Raw genomic sequence first — 18,871 nt, 5'->3', positions numbered from 1 at the left:
CTTCAGGGTGTCAGGATCACGAGGAGTTAACAGTTCATGGCCAGATCTTAGAACACTAGCGTTGTACAGCAAATATCTTCTAGCAGTAACTTCACCTTTCCCTTACCCCGAATACAAACTTTCATGTCCTTTTAGCAAAATGCTCGACAATTAGGATATCCATCTTCCAAGCACAACATTTAGGTGCAATCTTCTCTTTTGAAGTAAAACCAAACACAAATGATATTGAAATACTCCCCGATAATCATTGCATATAAATCATCAGAGAAGAAGTTTCTTATCAGATCAATGCATCAGATGTGGTTTTCTTCAGCACCAACTTTCAAATCCATCAGTCGTTCAAGAACTATAACCCCCATCGTCAAGCACCAACTCCAAGGAGACATGCTTGCTGTGTTGAAAGAACACCAATAATGGTCGACTGGATCGTTGATAGTCAAGTTTCTTAACAGACAAAGCATCAGAATTTGGCTCTCTTCAGTACCAACTTTTTGTCCATTAGCATAGTAAAAATGTCTAATGTATTAAAACCCCACTCTTCAAGCACCAAAGAAGGTGAGCCATCTTCTCTTCGTTGGAGAAACCTCAATGCCACAATAACGAGAAATCCTTCCCAGCGTGCATTCTATACATAAATTGAAGTAAAATTTCTTAGTAGATCGATGCATCAAATCTTGGTTCATAGAAGGTAACTTGACTGTTCCATGACTGAAGCACACAACCAGCAATCCACGACCACGTTTTCCTGTCAATGTCATAAAGGAGACCTTTACCCTGGTTCCAAGATGTAAAGCAGATCAAGTTATCTTGTCCAAAGCACTCAAACCGTTCAGCTGATACTCTCAACAAAGATTTAAACATCCTCTGGGGCATTCTACCTATCTCAACCCACATAGTATTCACATGATCCAATTCCCAAATCCTCATACTCTGGTGGGAACTATACATACCTATCCTTCCAACCAAAAACAAGCGTTTGCAGGTACCTGCAACAAGGTAAACATCTAATAGAGATCTAGGAAATTTGGCTGGGATATGTTCCCAGTAGCCTGTATCTAATCTATACATCATCAATCCTGGTGGTGAAAGGGTCTCAAGGTAGATTCTAGAATCACAGAATGCTACTTTTGAAGAACAGATATTTACTGCAGGCATTACCTGATGCAAAGACCAACTATTCGACCTGGAATCGTATACTTCAGTAGGTAATGTTCTCTCTCCATAAATGTCACTGGTGGCAATCACTTTAAATGATCTATCTCGTCTATCAACAACCAATATCATCTGGCGCTGCTGATTATAATGCATAGCGGGCAACGTCCGCCAAGTTTGAGTCAGAGGATTACAAACTATGGCTTTGAAACACAACCCATCTAACCCCGAAAAACAAACCAAGCCTCCCGAAGAACCAACCAACAAAAACGTCCATTCAGGCAAGAACGAAAACGGGAGCTTGTACCAAGTGTTGAGCGGCAAACTGAACACCGAGCACTGAGGAGTCTGCAGATTTTTCCAAAAGGTGAGAAGGCAAGGGCCATGCGAAGGAATCTGCGCATGAAACTTGATGAAGCCCGCATCTGATATTATCGAATTCCACCGTTTACACACCGACCGAAGCTTAAAAAGCACGAAGGGAGGAACCCTGGCCAAAACTTCATTCAAAAGATCCTCAGGCAGGAAAGCCCAAATGCTATCCTCCATTTGGATGTCAAGGTGCACAACCCTACTGAATGAAGACGCCACCTCTTCATCAAATCCCCGAGGTTTCGACTTAAACACCTTCTGCCGAGAGGGACTCCGGCTCCCGCTTCGCCCGGAAGCTGTTCGTTTCGGGCGGTCTTCATCTAAAGCTAATTCATTTCTCGGTGAAACCTGCCCAATGCAACCTACTTGGCACCTAGATTCTTCATCTTCCCGAGCTTCAGGGACCAAATTGCCATCCATGATTTCTCTTTTCCTAATAAAGAAGAATAAAAAATACACTTTGCAATATCCTGGATATGAAATCCAAAGGACGAAAGAAAGAACCGCTTTTGGGGTAACACGGAGGGAAGGAAGATAAATGGTTTACAGCCCAAAACCCTAAAGCACAAGCACCCCAAGAATATGAAAATCGGGAGTCAAATTTTCACTTCCGGGATATAAAAAAAAAAAATCAAAAACCAGGAAATGCCCAAATCAGGGCGACAAAGAAAACCCTAACGAGATCGATCTTACCATAGAAAAAATTCTTGAAAAAACACCTGCGGAATAGCGGAATTGGGGAAATGGCTAAAATGGTAATCGAGAAAATCCCACAAAAAAACACGAAATGAGAGAAAAAGCGCGCCCCTTCAAGAGGAAAAATGATACTCTCAAACAAAACCCTTAACAGGAGTTATCCCACCGTTTCAAAACCCTTTAATTTCCGAAGACCGTAACGAACATCCAAAGGAAAAATAAAATAAAATAAAAAGAATTAAATTCCTGATTTTGCGGTGAGTCGGTGACACAAACCACGGGAGGAAAATGACGTTGGTTCAAAACCCTAACTTTGGTTCAAGGACTGCGGTCAATTTCGTGATTTCGAAAAGGAAAATTGGACGAAAACCACGAAATCGATTTTCCGTGGGAATTCGAAAAGTACCTTTCGCTCTTCTAGGGTTTGAATTTCCGATTCTGACGGAGAGAGAGAGAGAGAGAGTTTTGTGTTCAAACGAAGAAAACGATCGAGTTTCCTTTTTTCTATATTTTCTTTTCTAAAAAGGGTAGAGAGTGAAAGTAAATTACATAGAAAATTCCAAATCCATATGACTTCTATAATGAGAATTGAGAAACTTTGTGAGGATAAAATGGTCAATTTCTAAGAAAAGAATTCGTACTAGTCTTTCTGTTTTAAAACCTTCTTATCGTTTGCGTTTCTATCTCGATCTCTGACATTAACTCGGAATTTAGAAACGAAAATTCCGGTTCGGATCAGGAATCGGGATTGACTGTCGCTTATGAAGAGTTAATATTTGGATCGGGTCAATTTTGCCGCGCCTTGATCCATCTTAACCGGAATTGGGTAGGGCTGGATCTGGTGAAGGGATGGCAGTGGACCGAGGGAAAATGGGATCTGCCCGGCCTTGCCCCGTTTGGACTGGGGATGGAGGACATGAAATGGGGATGGAGGTTAAAATCAAAACCTGTGCTGGGATGGACTTACGCTTTCCCCTGCCTTGTCCCATCCCGTCTCGTCCCCATTCCTTCTATAGGGATGGCAATGGACCCAGCAGGGGCTTAGCTAGGATTCATGTGAGGTGGGGCAAACAGGAGTGTAGCAAAAAAAAAATTTATTTGTGCGATAGTCGGGGGTTCGGGGGCAGAGGCCCTGAAAAAAAAATTGAGATAAAATAAAAAATGGCTACAATTATTAATAAAAATCTATTTTATATGAACAAATCAAACTATTTGCTGCAGTCAGGGCTGGGCTAGGACTGGACTACAAAAATAGATAAAAATCTATTTCATATGGAATCAGGGCTGGGCTAGGACTTGGCTTTTAAAAAAAACAAACAAAAAAATTAACTGTTTCGGGAGGCAGGACTGGGCAGTCCTACCCCCCCTTAGCTACGCCCTTGGGACCCAATAAAAATGAAGCCCCGTCCTACTTTGCTCAGTTTGGACCGGGGATGAAGGACATGAAACAGGGATGAATGTTAAAATCAAAACCCATGATGAGATGAGGGGGGGGGAGATGGAGGGCAAAATTTTGAGATGGGGGCGGAGGTGGGAAACCTTGTCCCGCGCTCTCGCCCCGGTCCACTGCCATCCCTATTATAGTGTTAGGCATATTCATAAATCTTGTTCCGGAAGAAACCATAGCAAGATAAAATCTCGTGTCATTTTTAAAAAATATTTGTTTTTTTTTCATAAAATCTCGTAAAAAAAATTTGTTTTGGTTGTAAAATCACGAACAAGCTTGAAGTGTTCAAGTTTGGCTTATTCTTGTGGTAAGTCGAGCTCGAGCTAGCATGTTTATAGAAAAAATACATTAGTTAGATTTGAAAATAACACAATTATAAAAAGTTACAATAATATTTCAGACCTGAAATCTATAAGATTTTATCTATAAATATATTGCTTCAAACCAAACAATTTGGCCTATCCAAAATAAACACATCAATCATTTGATTTATATGAAGTTGGATATATTCAAAATATATTTATCAGCACTTAACGAGCTTACTAGAGCCAAGCCAAGTCCAACATCTTGTTCGTATTCAGTTTGTCGAACCAATTTTATGAGTTTGAACTAGTTCCTTATGAACCGAGATGCAAGTGGCTTGGCTTATTTCCCAGCGCTTTCTAAGGTCCCTTGGCATTGCCTATTTAAAGTTGATTAAAAAAAAACATAACCTCAACATTCCAATGATAAATGCCCTAAACCAACCGTTTGGCCGATACCAACACTCAAAGTGATCGGCCGAAAAAATAATTAAAAAATATTCTGGAGCAATGAAAAAGTGACACGTGTAAAAGCTATTAAAATAATTTTAAAAATAATTTTAATTATTTTTATATTTATTAACCGACACATTGTTCCCTATGAGGTGTTCAAGTTGAAGGACATCATGAGTTTAATACCTAGTTTCGGAGTCCCTTGCTATAAGGCCAAAAGTAATGGAAAAACTTTCCTGTGTTGGACAAGAAGAGGCCGGGTGCCCCAATGACCACCGTGGTGGTTACCCATGTGGTCACTGCATCAAGCTGAAGGCCTAGGATCGAATCCCACTGGCCCATGGGGGTTGTCATTGCTTTATCAGGGCTGGAGTAAGTAAGGCCGGGTGGTCGTGTCCTCAATCTGGAGTTTTACCTTGCAGGGAGGTGAGCCCATTAAGTGACTCGGTTCTGTTGAGGGTTTTCATTCATCATTTAAAAAACAAAAAGGTGTCCCCAGAGAGTTTTACACAGATCAACCTAGAATTTTAAGTATAAGAGCATGATAACATTTACAAAAAATATTTAAATTAATGAGCTTAAACAAGCTTTAATGACCTCAAACTCAAGGATCGAACTAATCTCGTTTAACAGATAGAGTTGAATGCCCTCAGAGATCCACGAAAACTCCACTCAAGGTTGGATCTGCCATGGTGTCATGCCCCCTCTAGTCTTCACATCAAGAGTTTCTCAGATCCTTTAAAGCAACGTGAATTCATGGTTTTTGGGTCTGATGGAGGGGGAGAGACTAGAAAACCAAGGACCTAGGTTCCTACAATTAGGGCTGGTGAACGAACTGAGCAGCTCGGCTCGGTTTGGCTAATCATGAGCTCATTCATGATCTGTTGGTATAACTGATGAAATGAGCCATGATCTGTTTGTTTGTCCTAATTGAGTCAAACCCGACAACAAGGGGGGCGCAGATCAGGGCATGCTGACATCGTGGCCGTCTGTTTGCATTTTGGATGAATGCCACATGGTTTTGTTGACTTTTGAGCTTTTTAAAATGCAAATCGGACGGCTATGATGTCAGCATGAGAAAAAACGCTCATGTTCAGCATGACCTGATCCGCTTCCACAACAAGGTGTTCGGCTCAGCTTGGCTTGAGTGAGTTCATATAGATAAAATATGTATATATTTTGTGTGATATATATTTTTAATTAGTGTAATATATAAATAGAAGAATGCAAAGAATATATATATATATATATAAAGAGAGAGAGAGAGAAAGATGCATAGAATATACATATATAATATGCACAATTAAGTGTAATATATAAATAGTAATGATAGGGTGCTCCCGTAGCACCTACTCCCACCTAACAGAAGCATTAGATTTTCAAATTTCTTGATTTTTTTTTATTGAACAGACCTTATAGATATGATCTATAAGTATTATTTAGTAGAAAACAAGTTTTGGGTCATGTGATTATAACATACATGTAGGTTTTTTAAGAACTTTAAAAACCAACGGTCCTCAATGTATCAAAATTTAATGACTTAAAAAAAATCCTATTTTTTATATCCAAAAAACATGATCCAAAAAATGATCCCTAGCAAATAAACTATGTCTGAGTACATCCATAAGGTCTGGTTGAGAAGATACAACCTACAGCTATGATTTCTAATATGTGGAAATAGGTGTTCTTTAAGTGTAATATATATATATATATATATATATATATATATATATATATATATATATATATGAGAGAGAGAGAGAGAGAGAGAGAGAGAGAGAGTATAAATACAGAAACACACAAGTAAATAGCATGCAACATTTTACACAAGTTTGTGCTTGGCTCATCTAGTTCAGGCATGAGCCGAGTTTGAGCTAGCCTCCTCTAAATATGACCATGAGCTGAGTCGTATGCTAGGTCCACTGGTAAATGAACCAAGCCTGAACATCCCCTGTTTAGTTCATTTGGCTTGTTTGCCAGACTTACCTACAATCACACATCTAGATCCTCCAATCTCAGGTCCGAGGCAATATTCAATTAATCTTACGACTAGACTCATGCTTATTTTGTATAACTCAAAAAACTTGCTTGATCCAAGCTTAGTAATCAAGAATATCTGATCATTTATTTTCTTCTCTAAAAATAATCTTTGGTGGAATATGAAGGTTTCACAGTAGAAGACAATGGGAATTTTACCAGCCATTTGTGAGGAACGGGATCTAGTCACCCCTAATGTGTTGCCTTCTCTTTAATTATATCTGCTCTGAGATCTCATTGTTGCATTGATGATTGTCAAATATGATCCCATAGATGGATTCAGCATGGTCAATTTATAGAAATAAACCTTTATATTATGCTTTTTTGGAAGAAAAAATAAGGTTTTTTTAAATCCTAAGAATTTAATGTTTTTGCAGCTATTGATTTTTTGAATTTCCAGAAAACCCCGCAAACGCGTCGGATTCCGACCTCACTAAACAGACCGTGTAGATCACATCTGCTGTGTCTGATTTGATAAAAAATGCTCGCAACAATGAGATCCTGGGGGTTATGACAAATGGGCATAAGATGAGATAATCTATTATGAAGCATATTGCAATTGCTTAGCTTATCCCGTTTTTTCTCGATAAATGGTGCATCTAGATGCTACTCATGAAAACTTCGGAAGAACTAGCTAGTACACCCCGTGTTTCTTATGGTAAGCCAATGCTTGAACCTTGTTTGAAACGTGACAAAGTTCACGATGTCTAATGGTTCTTCAATTTCTAGATCAGTCCTGACCCAAGTTCTTGAATACGAGCTGTCAGTGCACGTCTCCTTGTGGTGAGACATTGCAGGTGCAAAACCCAGTGGTACAGTAATAACTGTCTGCATAACCTCAGCTTACCTTTAAAAAAAAAAAAGAGTATTGGAGCTCATGAACTTGGTCACACTTAGTGCAACCCAAATATGCCCTTTGAAGTCTAAAACTGAACAATAATTGGCTGTTTAAAAAAAAAAAAAGTGAATGGCATAGATTTTCAAATTTTATGAAAAAGTGTAGGCGTTTCATTGGGACTTCCTTTTCTTGCTTTGTAGATTAAAGTTGGCAGTGATGGGTCATGTGGAAAAGCTGCCCACTAAAAGGCTTAACACTCCAAGGCTAGAACCCTTGGTCCCGAGCATAGTGACAAATATCGCAAGATTTATGAAAATCTCGCAATAATATCATAAGAAATTGCCTGAAAGTTTAAAACAGCAAAAGATGTAAAAGGCTTAAAACTCCAAGGCTAGAACCCTTGGTCCCAAGCATAGTGACAAATATTGTGAGATTTATGAAAATCTCTCGATAATATCATGAAAAATTACGTGAAAGTTTAAAACTTTAAAATATCATGAGATTTATGAAAAAACATAGATACCGTGATTTAAATGTGGTATTTACATTTTAAATGGCTATTTATCATGAAAAACCTATATATTTTTATTGTAAAATATTTTTTATTAATATTTTCTTATAAAAAATAGTTTTATTTTTAAATTTATTTTTTGTTGTCGAGATTTTGCCGAAAAAATGTGAGATTTATGAAAAGATTTCACGAGTTTTTGAGAAACAAGATTTTGCCAAAAGAAACGTTTGTCCCTATGGACCCAAGGCCTCCGCTGGCAGGGGCGTAGCTAGGATTCATGTGAGGGGGGGGGGGGGGGGTGCAAACAGGGGTGTAGCAAAAAAAAATGGTGTGATAGTCGGTTCGAGGGCAGCGCCCCCAAAAATTTTTTTTAAGATAAAATAAAAAATAGCTACAATTATTAATAAAAATCTATTTCATATGGACAAATCAAACTATTTGCTGCAGTCAGGGCTGGGCTGGGCTACAAAAATGGATAAAAATCTATTTCATATGGAATCAGGGCTGGGCTAGGACTGGGCTTTTAAATTTTATTTTATTTTATTTTTTTTAACTGGGCCGGGAGGCAGGACTGGGCTACAGCCCAGTTCTGCCCCCCCCCCCCCCCCCTTTTTATTTTTATCATTATATATATATATATAAATTATGCTTACTAGATGTGAGTTTTCAAGAGATTTTCCCATAAATTAATTTTTTCAATTTATTGTGATTGTTGATGCTGACAATGGAGACATTGCCTAAATTTTTGGCTTTTGTTCTACTGGATCTGGATCCCATTCTAGATAAAAAAAAATGCAGACCCCAACAGGTCGAGAGATAGGAGCAATTTGTTACATATTCACCCATTCCACTTATGCTCCTCGGTGCTTGTTGGTTCTGGTCAAGGTGGATAATTCACATTTGTGATGCCAAACAGCCAAAGGCCCCCAGCTAGTTCATGCAAAATCTGGAGTCTAACGAAAATGGATCAGCATTCCTGGATTCGCACCTATCTGATTCTTTAGGTCAAACTAGGAATAACCAACCAATTCTCCGATTCTTTCCCTTAACTGATCAAACTCAGGCTGGACTGACCCGGGGCCCATTAGGGCCCCATGGGCCAGAACGTGTCTCCGACCTGCCGGGTACTGGACCCAAATGTTATGGGGTTAGGGTTGAGCCAAACTCTTGTGGGGCTTGGGGGAGGACATTCTGCCTACAACTCTGCCTACCACCCAATTAGCCTGGGTTCTGATATACATCAATACAGTAAACAACAGTTTTTTAATTGAGAGAGAGAGAGAGAGAGAGACGAAAGTAATTCAACATTACCACTCATGAAGATCAACAAAATGTTGAACCCATGAATTGAACAAGAACAAAAGCCAAAACAAATAAAGAAAGCACAAGAGAAAAGAACATTAGACAGATAAAAATGGGCTCACGCCATAGCCGCTTGCCTAGATTGTGACAAAGGATAGGTAGCATCAGTAGGAGGGAGTGGAAGATCACTAAGATGCATAGGCATGATCGCATAAACATCTACCAAAATTTTATGCACCAGGTTTTGAGAGAAAGAGAGAGAGAGAGTGCTTTTTGTTTTTCTGATATACATCAATACAGTAAACAACAGTTTTTTAGTTTCATATGATACTATTTGTTTCTAACCTGAGACTAAGGGTAGGTTTGAAAGCCAGAAAAACTCTAAAGTTTTGCCTATTAGAGTTTTTTATATGAGAAGTTTTCTCAAAAAAAGTTTTCCGCTTGTTTGTATAGCATGAGAAAATCACAGTGAAAAATGTGAAAAAATGAGAAAATAGTTTGGTGGGTGGTGGTGATGGTGAGATGGATGATGGAAGTGTAAAAATAAATTTTCTACAGGAAACATTCCTCCACCTCTTCGTTGACGAATGTTTCTTATCAAAAAAATGTACTTTTTAGGAAAAAACTCTTTCAGCAAAAAAGTCTCTTGTTTGGAAGGGTCAAAAAATTCATACTAATTTTTCATTTTACATCATTTTTCCTACGTCTTTCTAGCTTTCATGCACGCCAGGCTTCTTCCAATGGAATGACATCTCTCATCTTCGTGTCCCCTAAATCTTACTAAACAAGTTGTCTTGATCAAATCTGACCTTATAAATAAAAACAGCATAGTGCATCCAATAAGAATCAACCTTTCGATGGTACTTTTTCAATTAAAAAATTGATTTTTAAATCACAAATTTTTGTATTTTGTCACCTGTTGAATTTTTTAATTACCAATAAGTTGGATTTCGGCAATTTAAAATGATGTAGATCACATCTTTAGAGTTGTCTGATTTAATCAAAACCACCAATGAAATCTCAAAGAAGGGTATGAAGATTGAGATGAGTCTTCGAACCGATTTGATCATCTCTTCGTGCAAAATATAGATCTGAGATCCCCAAAACCTACCAAATGAACGGGAGTGATGAGAAAACCTCTGGTTCGAAATCTCGAAATCCTGAGAATCTCAAGATCTTTACAATTTACATACGAGATCCAAGGCTCTCAAACGCAGATCTGGGAGCCTTAAAAAGCAGGATCAAGACAAGGGACAACAAATAAGTGCTGTCGAATGCTTATCAGCACCAACCGAATCGGAACATCCGATTCGTATCGGCAATAGAAATAAACATAGTGACCGTGACACTGACCACCACTGTCTACACTCTACACTCTCCACTCTACACAGCCCTTTCTTCTTCCCTTCTTTTCTCCTCTCCTCCTTTCGTTTCCTTTCTCAGAGAAGAAGAAGGAAGAAGAAGAGGAAGAGGAGCACTAAACCCTAAACCTCCGCTTCACCGATTGCATCTCACGGGAAGCGCATTCCGAACGTCGACGGCGGCGGATCGATCGCATTTCGCCGGTTTTCAGGCCGCCGTCTCTGTGGCAATGACGCTTTGATCTTACGGATGTGCCTGATCCGGAGTTCTTTCCTCCTTCTTGCCTCCATCCGGGCGAGAAGAGAATGGGCGCGGTGACGTCGTCGATGGCGGCGAAGTTCGCCTTCTTCCCGCCGAACCCTCCCTCGTACAGTCTGTTGGATGACGATGTCTCCGGCCGGCTGATCCTCTCGGACGTCCCGCAGAGGGAGAACGTCGACGTCCTGAAGCTCTGCACCCGGCGCGGAACCGAGATCGTGGCGATGTATGTGAGGAACCCCATGGCGAGCCTCACTGTGCTCTACTCGCACGGGAACGCCGCGGATTTGGGGCAGATGTACGAGCTCTTCACCGAACTGAGCGTCCACCTCCGCGTCAATCTGATGGGGTGAGTGGCCTCACTTCCTTCTCCTTTTGGTTATCGTTTTCAGATGGAGTCTCTAGGGGTTATTTTCGTGGTGATTCTAGTGTTTACGAAGTCTGGGAAATGTTTGGTTTTCATTGGAGCTCGAGTGATTGGGCGTAATGGATTTGTTTGTACTTTGGAAATTTCATTTTTTTCTTCTAAAACAGAGGAATCTGGAAATCATCATCTTGTGTTGGATTCTTGAGTGTTAAGGTTTCTTTTTGTTGGAAAATTCGATTTTGGGGCATAAATTGAGGAATGCAATGTTCTTTTCTAGTGCCGCTACTATTGCAACGGTATACTAGCTTCATATTTCATGTTATCTGAATTTTTCTTTTTTAAATGATTAATTTATTATTATTATATTTTTAATAATCACAGATCACCTTGCATATTTTTTTCTTTTCTATATTCTGAAAGTTTTGCCTCTTTACATTTGAATTTTTCGGGTATGCTTTTGCGAGGATACTATCAGTAAATAAAATAGGTGGTTTATAGATGCTGTCAAAAAATTATTTTGTTTGTAGATGATTGTTTAGGCTTTAAGGATGTGGCTAGTAAACTAGTAATTTGTGGGTTCCGGTATTTAAGAAATAAATTCTCGAACAAGTAGGTTGGCAATGAAAACATACAACATTGTAGCGGTCAAATGCCTACTTTTTCAACAGTACTTATTGCTAAAAATTGAAGTGTCAATTTGTATCTCAAGGATAGTTTGCAGTAAGCAAATGCATCGGTTTAATCTCATTTTTACACATTGAAAAAGCATAATCTGGCATTATTTTTTTGACTTAGAGAGGTACTAGTATTAATTAAATGCACGCAGTCATGTATCAGAATTTAGAACATTAATTTATACCGATCTTTGCTTTTACTTCTGTTGCATCAAATTGCAGCTAGTTTATATCTTCTTTATGTCTAATAAAATCTGTTCTCTTTTTTCAAATTTGTGATACCTATGCTTCTTTTTTTTCGATAAGTGCAATAAGATGCTTATGTAACATAAAAACCTTGTATGTTGCAGGTATGACTATTCTGGTTATGGACAGTCATCTGGGAAGGTATGCATGTTGCATGGTTGCATGTGTTCAACATATTTTTCTTGCCCCTATAAATTTAAAAATTCTGTGGTTCATAATATCATTTGCCACTACTGAAGGTATTTAAGCAATTAGATGAAGAGTAAAGCGCACCTTAACTAATTGTACTTTTAAATGCAACACACCTTTTAATTTTCTCTCTCTATGAAGTTGTGAAGATATTTTGTATTTGTCACAGCCAAAAACATACGCTGAAGTTAGTGTCTGCAAAAGCCTGTGGACATTAAGAAAGCCAATACCCACTGAACAAATCACTTCCCCACCTCCATGCACCGACACACAGACTAACATGGATAACACCGTGCAGATGGGACAATGAATAATGGTGATGATGATGATGATGAGAATGACAAACACTTTAACAAGCACTAGTACACTTGCATATACATAGAAAAACACTATATATTGTAAAAGAGAGTTGATTAAAAATTTGTACTTTTGTGGCTTTTCTGGTAGCCAAGTGAGCAAAATACATATGCAGATATTGAGGCAGCTTATAAATGCCTCCAAGAGACTTATGGATCAAAGGAGGAAGATGTTATTTTATATGGTCAGTCAGTGGGGAGTGGCCCAACCTTGGACTTAGCAACTCGCTTGCCTCGCTTGAGAGCTGTCGTGCTGCACAGCCCGATAATGTCTGGCTTAAGAGTCATGTATCCTGTAAAGCGATCATACTGGTTTGACATTTACAAGGTTTGAATTACTGATTTCTTTACTGAAAGACTATTTTTGTTTACTGTCTTGCTCATGATTTTAAAGCTAAGCCACAACAATGATCATATTTTTCTTTCTTCTCTTTTGCAGAACATAGACAAGGTCCCATATGTTAATTGCCCTGTATTGATCATTCATGTAAGCTCTTTCAGCTGCACTTTTAGTGTTTTTGTTCTGTGAATGTTGATGGTAATCTTAGGTTTCCTTCTCTAAGTTGGTTGAGCCTATTATGATTTGCTTGCCTTTTTGTTTTCCTTTTTCTTCCATCCAATTTTTAGGTGCTTCTTTTGGTTAGCTTCTGTCATTATGTTGTTTGGAGTTTCAGATGTTTTTTATTGTTTTGTTTATTTCTTTGCAAACACAAGTAATTATTTAGTTTTTCTTCTAGATGTAATGTGGCTGATCCTGTTAACTGTTAAATGGATATCATTGCCAATTAGTTTGGGCTCTGCCTTACAATCTCATATTTTAGTTATTTTTGGGAAACCTTCTAATAATTGTCAGTGCAGGCATGATGCGTTACTGGTGGTGTTCATGTTTCATACCCTCTCATGCTGGTCTTGTTTGTGTACTAGAATCACAAACAATTGCACACAGCGTTATGACATGCACAAAAACCCTGAGAAGATAAAGTTTCTATTTCCAGACAAGAACCACAAACAGGAAGCTATGTGTAATGCAGGTTAAGGGGTTCCATATGGATCAAACCACAAGGCATCCATATACAATTGCCTTTTAATGCTTAAAAATAGGCAGTTTTTGTTTTGTCCGTGTAATGCACCATATTCAGCAAAGGGTGACTAATCAAAGTAAAGGGTGACTAAACAACATGAATTGAGCAGGACTTTAACATACTGTCAAACAACAGCTCTACTGTTTGTAAGTTAGTGAAGACGAAATCCCATATGAAGGGTCTAGATTTTTGTGTAATTAGATGTATATTTGGATAACTTAGTTTGATTGGGCCTCTTGTTTGACACCATGATTGTCAGCATGATTCTGGTACTTTCCATCATGTGGATTAACTCAATCTACTACAATGGAGAAATGTGATTGGCTTGTGGCTGCAACCTTCAACATAAGAGTTGCTCGAAGTTGTCAAGGAGATTGGAGATTTTTGATTTGTGTATCATCACCAACTCTATTTTTGTATATCCTTCGCATACTCAACACATTGGAACCTTGACTCGTCTGTCCATAAAGTTAATCCTAAAAGCTCCAAGACATGCTGGCTCAGGCAGCTTATGATTCGATTATTTTTCATAGTAGAAAGGGAGAAGAAATCTAGGAGTTCAAGCAGTACTCTGTTGTGATTTCATGACTTATTTAGGGTAGTTTTGTTTGCACATCTTCTTTCCATCTGCCCCTTGCAAGACAGATTCTCTATGGTATCACTGCGAATGTAGGGTGATATTCTGGTATGTTGGGGACCTGGGGTAATGGATTAAATGAAAATATCAAGTTGAGTTTATAAGAAAAAATGTGATAATGTGTAATTTGATTTTGATATGAAGTATTTGTTGCATGTGAATAGATGGCTTTCACTAAGCAATAATATATTTTTCAAGTTGCCATTTTGTAGCCATTCAGCGAGTGAGATTTTGATTTCTGTTGATCACATTCATGTTCTTTGTAGACAAACTTATGATACATTCAGGTTCAAATTTATCAAGAAACTCAATAATAAATTTAAAATTTTATTTTCACTTTTAGTTGCACGCATCCTTGTGTGCATAAGGGATCGAGTTTTACTCCTTGGATATTATGTGGTACCTAAGTGGGATCTCGACATTCTCTAAGATTTCATATATCAGCTACAGTCCTTGTCTTCATGATTGTGTGAAAGTAGATTGTTATTTGATGGCAAGCAAATACTCTTAGAGGAACTTCCCTTTTTATCTGTATTATTTGTTCGGATATGAGCACTGAAAGCTCTATTTATTCAGAATTGCTGGTGGTGGTTCTAATACCGACAGAATGGTTATAGCAAAAACTGCTTTGAATGGACATGAAAATTTCATTACCTGAAGGAGTCTTTTTGACCCGCGCCTCTCTTTCTTTTTATCCTTTTCTATAGTTTTGGAAAGCATGGTGGTGATGTATTTTGTGCACGACAGAGAGAATGGTCGGAAGCTCCTGTTATGTTGGTTGGAGTGAACAACTTTATGATTGTTTTGTACTTTCTTCTGCATTTCAGGGGACAGCTGATGAAGTTGTTGATTGTTCTCATGGCAAGCAGCTGTGGGAACTCTGCAAGGAGAAATATGAGCCTCTATGGCTTAAGGGAGGGAACCACTGCAACTTGGAACACTACCCTGAGTACATCAGACATCTAAAGAAATTCATTTCGGCAGTTGAAAAATCTCCAGGCCTGAAGAATGGATCAAAGCATAACACTGACAATTCAGAGCCCTCACGCAAGAGTACCGACCCTCTGGAGCCTCCACGGCAAAGCAATGATCGGAGGGAGAAGTCCAGGCCCAGCACAGACAACCCAGAAAAGTCAAGAATGAGCACTGATCGCCGGGATAAGTTGAGGCGGAGCATCGAGCGACATGAGAATGCAAGGAGCAGCGTTGATCAAGTGGAGAAGTCGAGGAAGAGCACGGGTCAACCACCAGAGAGAGCAAGGAACAGCATTGATTGGTCCGATAGAGTTCGGACATGCTAAGAGTCTCTTCTCCGGTGTTATATAATATCTATTTTTCTTTTTTCATTTTTCCCTTGTTAGGGCTGTTGTTGTTGGATTGTGAATTATAACACATTAGGAAGATCTGGTTATTGTTGGCTGTTAAAATGAAATGATGACAGCTTCGGAGATATGATGAGGTCGGTGGGCTTGTGCAACGCTGACTGTTTGGGGCATTCAGCTTCTCGGGTCTAGGAGGTAAAGGAAGGTTAGTGGTATTTTCTTTTACGGTGTGTATTTTCTGGTTTGGGTGTTTTACCATTATTTGATTGGTTCATCATTTTGAGGCTGTTTCGATTTCATGGGGAGGAAATGTAGCCTTTTTTTATGTACTTCTAGAGAAGTAATAATGGATCTATTTGACCAATTTGTGTTCTTGCTTGTTCCCTCCTAAACCTGCCTCATGGAGTGGCTCAACTCGTATGACCCGACTCTCGGTGTTTCTGTCATCTGTTTGGAGGTAATTTAGTGTGACTCTGTGCCTCGCGGTTGTAGTGGAGTTGAGCAGAAGCTGCAAGTTGTTGCTTGTGCTCAAGTCTACTACCAGGAAACTGATTCGCTTCATTAGTGCCCAAGTGAGTGACCAATGCTCCATGGGTCTCTGCGAATACAGTGAAGCTTGCACTTGGCTTAAGATGGTCATCAATTTCCTCCAGTCATGATCCAACGAAGCAATGTTTGTCCAACCACACACATTGATTTCTTCACCAAGACGGATATTCAGGGCTCCAATTCCCGTTCTGCTGGCTGTCGGTTGTTTGAGATAAAGACGGGTTAACAGAAGAAGTGATAAACGGAAATAAAACTTTACAAAAACAGCTGCTGGCTGCAGCTACTTCAAGGTGCCCTATTTTCCGAATTCTCATTCCTTAGGGCATGTTTGCATGCCACAGAAAATGTGGCTTTGCTACGGAAATTGAACAAGGTTGGGTCGGGCGATATGTCAAAACACAAATCGTGTGTGTTTTGAAATCATTGCCATTCGTTGTGCAGACGGTGCCCCAGTGGATGTTATCGATACAAAAAGAATGAAGCCCCACGGATGGTGGTGATTTCAAAACACAAATTTTGTATCACCTGACCTGACCTCTACGAAAAAACACATGAAAAACTGAGTGTTTCTGTTGTGTCCCACACAGCCCATGCATCCGAATTCCTCATGGAAAGCGGATGCCAAAATCAACGATAATGTCGCGCACTTAAAGCTCATGGCTTGCAAGCTATACGATCCTAACATGAACAAGTTCGTGATGATCAAAACAGAGCTGAGTCACGAGCTTCTCGGTTCGTTTACCAGCCCTAAGAGGCGGCAAAAATATCTCATAAAGTCATTGCAACTGTTCGCTTCTTTGCTGATGAGATACACCTATGGGTTGATCTCTTCCCTGCCACAACCATCATCCAAGTAGAAACCAATATTGGGAACCTTCGAAGCAAGGACCCAATTCCCACCTGGTTGTCTATTACCATCGGGTTCAGGCTCCTGAGATTGGGTAGAACCGTGCAAAACTCCAATCCATTTGATATCAGACACGATTCTGAGTCGGTCCTGAAAATCAGAACCATATATACCCATCAATTTGAATCTTTTCAGGGTTCGATTCATGGTATATAGTCCACTTTAGAGCCAATGGGTTATGGGGTTCAGGTGTATCAGGTCGACTATAAGTAGGTTAAGTAGATTTCTTTTTTTCTTTTAAAACGATTTTTTTTTTACTAAAAAGATGAAGAAAGAATATAGATCAGAAAGTGAGCACTCACCTCACAAGCTTGAAACACGTGAGTGTTGTTCCCAAACATCTTAAAAGCTAATCCAGAATATGCATCTATCTGTGCCTATTGGACGTCTTAATCCTCATGCTCGCATGACATACAATTCCTTAGAAGCCTCTGTCTCTTGCCAAATGTTCTGGTCTCTCTCAGCCCCCCGCCCCGAAATTCCCGGAACAACAAGTCTCTTGGGCGGGCATGCAGGATGGTGCCTAGACTCAGTCAATTGAGTCCACTGCAGGGATTGGAACATGATCCGGCCGCAGGTGGATTTGCTATTGGTGGCACACGGTCCCTGGATATGGAACTGCTCAGCTTTTATAGGTGTAATAACGGTACTATCAGGAGTCGCTAAGTATAACTCTCATAGAAAAAACGATTCCCTCATCCGGGTCAATGTTGGACTCGGTGACTGGCTTATTTACGGGCCATAGTATGGTTGACTAGCACATGACCCGTTGATGGGTTGGGCCTAGAACTAGTCCAGGCCAAGCTGAGGACGAAAATGGCAGCAAGCCCATGCCCTGCCAGTACCCAACCCTAGCTTGTATTCATTTTTGAACAATGAAAAACAACAAAATTCATGATTTAAATTAAAAGGACAGTTTCACATCGTTTCCATTAGTACAAAGATTGCTTTCCAGAATGAAATTTAGTCCACAAACAACCGGACTATTTATACACAAGGTGATGATCCTTCCCTCACACACACAACTTTTTCTGTGCGATGCAACTCTCAACCACTGCTCATTGATTTTCTGACCTCCCCTAAATGTGATGACCTAGAAATGAAGCAGCAAAATAAAAAATTAGTTCACTATGAACATATTTCCAGAATAGTGCATCTATAACAAAATGCCCAAATAAATTGTATGGCAATTCTCTAAAATGCTAATTTTGTTCTATAGCCAAAGTCAAAAACATTTCCCCCAACCACCTTTACCCAAAATTGAGAACACCGTTAATCATTTACCAAACTAGCAGTGGCACCTGTGTGGATACTCAAATTTACTATCGTGTCGTGTATGCTTATATACGCTTCTCTTAATGGAAAACTACTCAAGAATGGCATGCCTCACCTTCTTTTTGCCGTGTCTTTGTGACAGGTGTGTGTTTTGAAGGGTTACTTTCAACGTGCATTGGTTCCAATATGAAAATGGTGAATTTTGTATCATCCGTGGTTGACAAAACACTCCACTTTGATGCTTGGAACATGTTAGCATAATCAATATCGGTTCATAATTACTAATGGTTGGAAACCATGGAAATACAATAAATCTTAAAACGCATTCAGTTCCTGTGCAATAAATACATGAGTCAAAATAGCACAAATAGTTTACATGCTAATTTTTTTCTCCCATATATTTGCATCCTTGTCCCCCAAATTAGCAAAAAATGGGAAAGAAACATGTAACACCCCGATCTGGGATATCAGGAATCTGAGTTCTATTGGTATTACTTCTCAGAGAAAAAAAGTTTAAAATTTACACAGAGAAAACAT

At 39.3% G+C, this 18,871-nt stretch overlaps 2 protein-coding genes across 2 annotated transcripts; one reads left to right on the top strand and one right to left on the bottom strand.

Annotated features, from left to right (window-relative positions):
- Positions 1-651: 651 nt before the first annotated feature.
- On the bottom strand, positions 652-1,846 carry LOC149848070 (F-box/kelch-repeat protein At5g15710-like). The gene has a single exon (XM_090010367.1). The coding sequence runs from the start codon at positions 1,699-1,701 to the stop codon at positions 652-654; it is 1,050 nt and encodes a 349-aa protein (XP_089866493.1). The 5' UTR covers positions 1,702-1,846.
- Positions 1,847-10,777: 8,931 nt separating this feature from the next.
- LOC149848069 (uncharacterized) lies at positions 10,778-15,795 on the top strand. Its single transcript, XM_090017421.1, has 6 exons — positions 10,778-11,079; positions 12,122-12,158; positions 12,654-12,890; positions 13,002-13,049; positions 15,109-15,557; positions 15,723-15,795. The coding sequence occupies exons 1-6, from the start codon at positions 10,778-10,780 to the stop codon at positions 15,793-15,795; spliced, it is 1,146 nt and encodes a 381-aa protein (XP_089873547.1).
- The last annotated feature ends 3,076 nt before the right edge of the window (positions 15,796-18,871 follow it).

The sequence above is a fragment of the Nuphar pumila genome, chromosome 1 (assembly GCF_984573655.1).
Source record: "Nuphar pumila chromosome 1, dmNupPumi1.hap1.1, whole genome shotgun sequence".
In the NCBI taxonomy this organism is placed as follows: Eukaryota; Viridiplantae; Streptophyta; class Magnoliopsida; order Nymphaeales; family Nymphaeaceae; genus Nuphar; species Nuphar pumila.
Note: the sequence above shows the minus strand (reverse complement) of the source record. Positions and strands in the feature narration are given on the sequence as shown.

Coding starts and splice junctions, on each gene's coding strand:
- LOC149848070 (XM_090010367.1), bottom strand. CDS start 1,701: ATGGAGGATAGCATTTGGGCTTTCCTGCCTGAGGATCTTTTGAATGAA.
- LOC149848069 (XM_090017421.1), top strand. CDS start 10,778: ATGGGCGCGGTGACGTCGTCGATGGCGGCGAAGTTCGCCTTCTTCCCG. Junction 12,891..13,001: donor ACTGGTTTGACATTTACAAG/GTTTGAATTACT, acceptor TCTCTTTTGCAG/AACATAGACAAGGTCCCATA. Junction 13,050..15,108: donor GCCCTGTATTGATCATTCAT/GTAAGCTCTTTC, acceptor TCTGCATTTCAG/GGGACAGCTGATGAAGTTGT.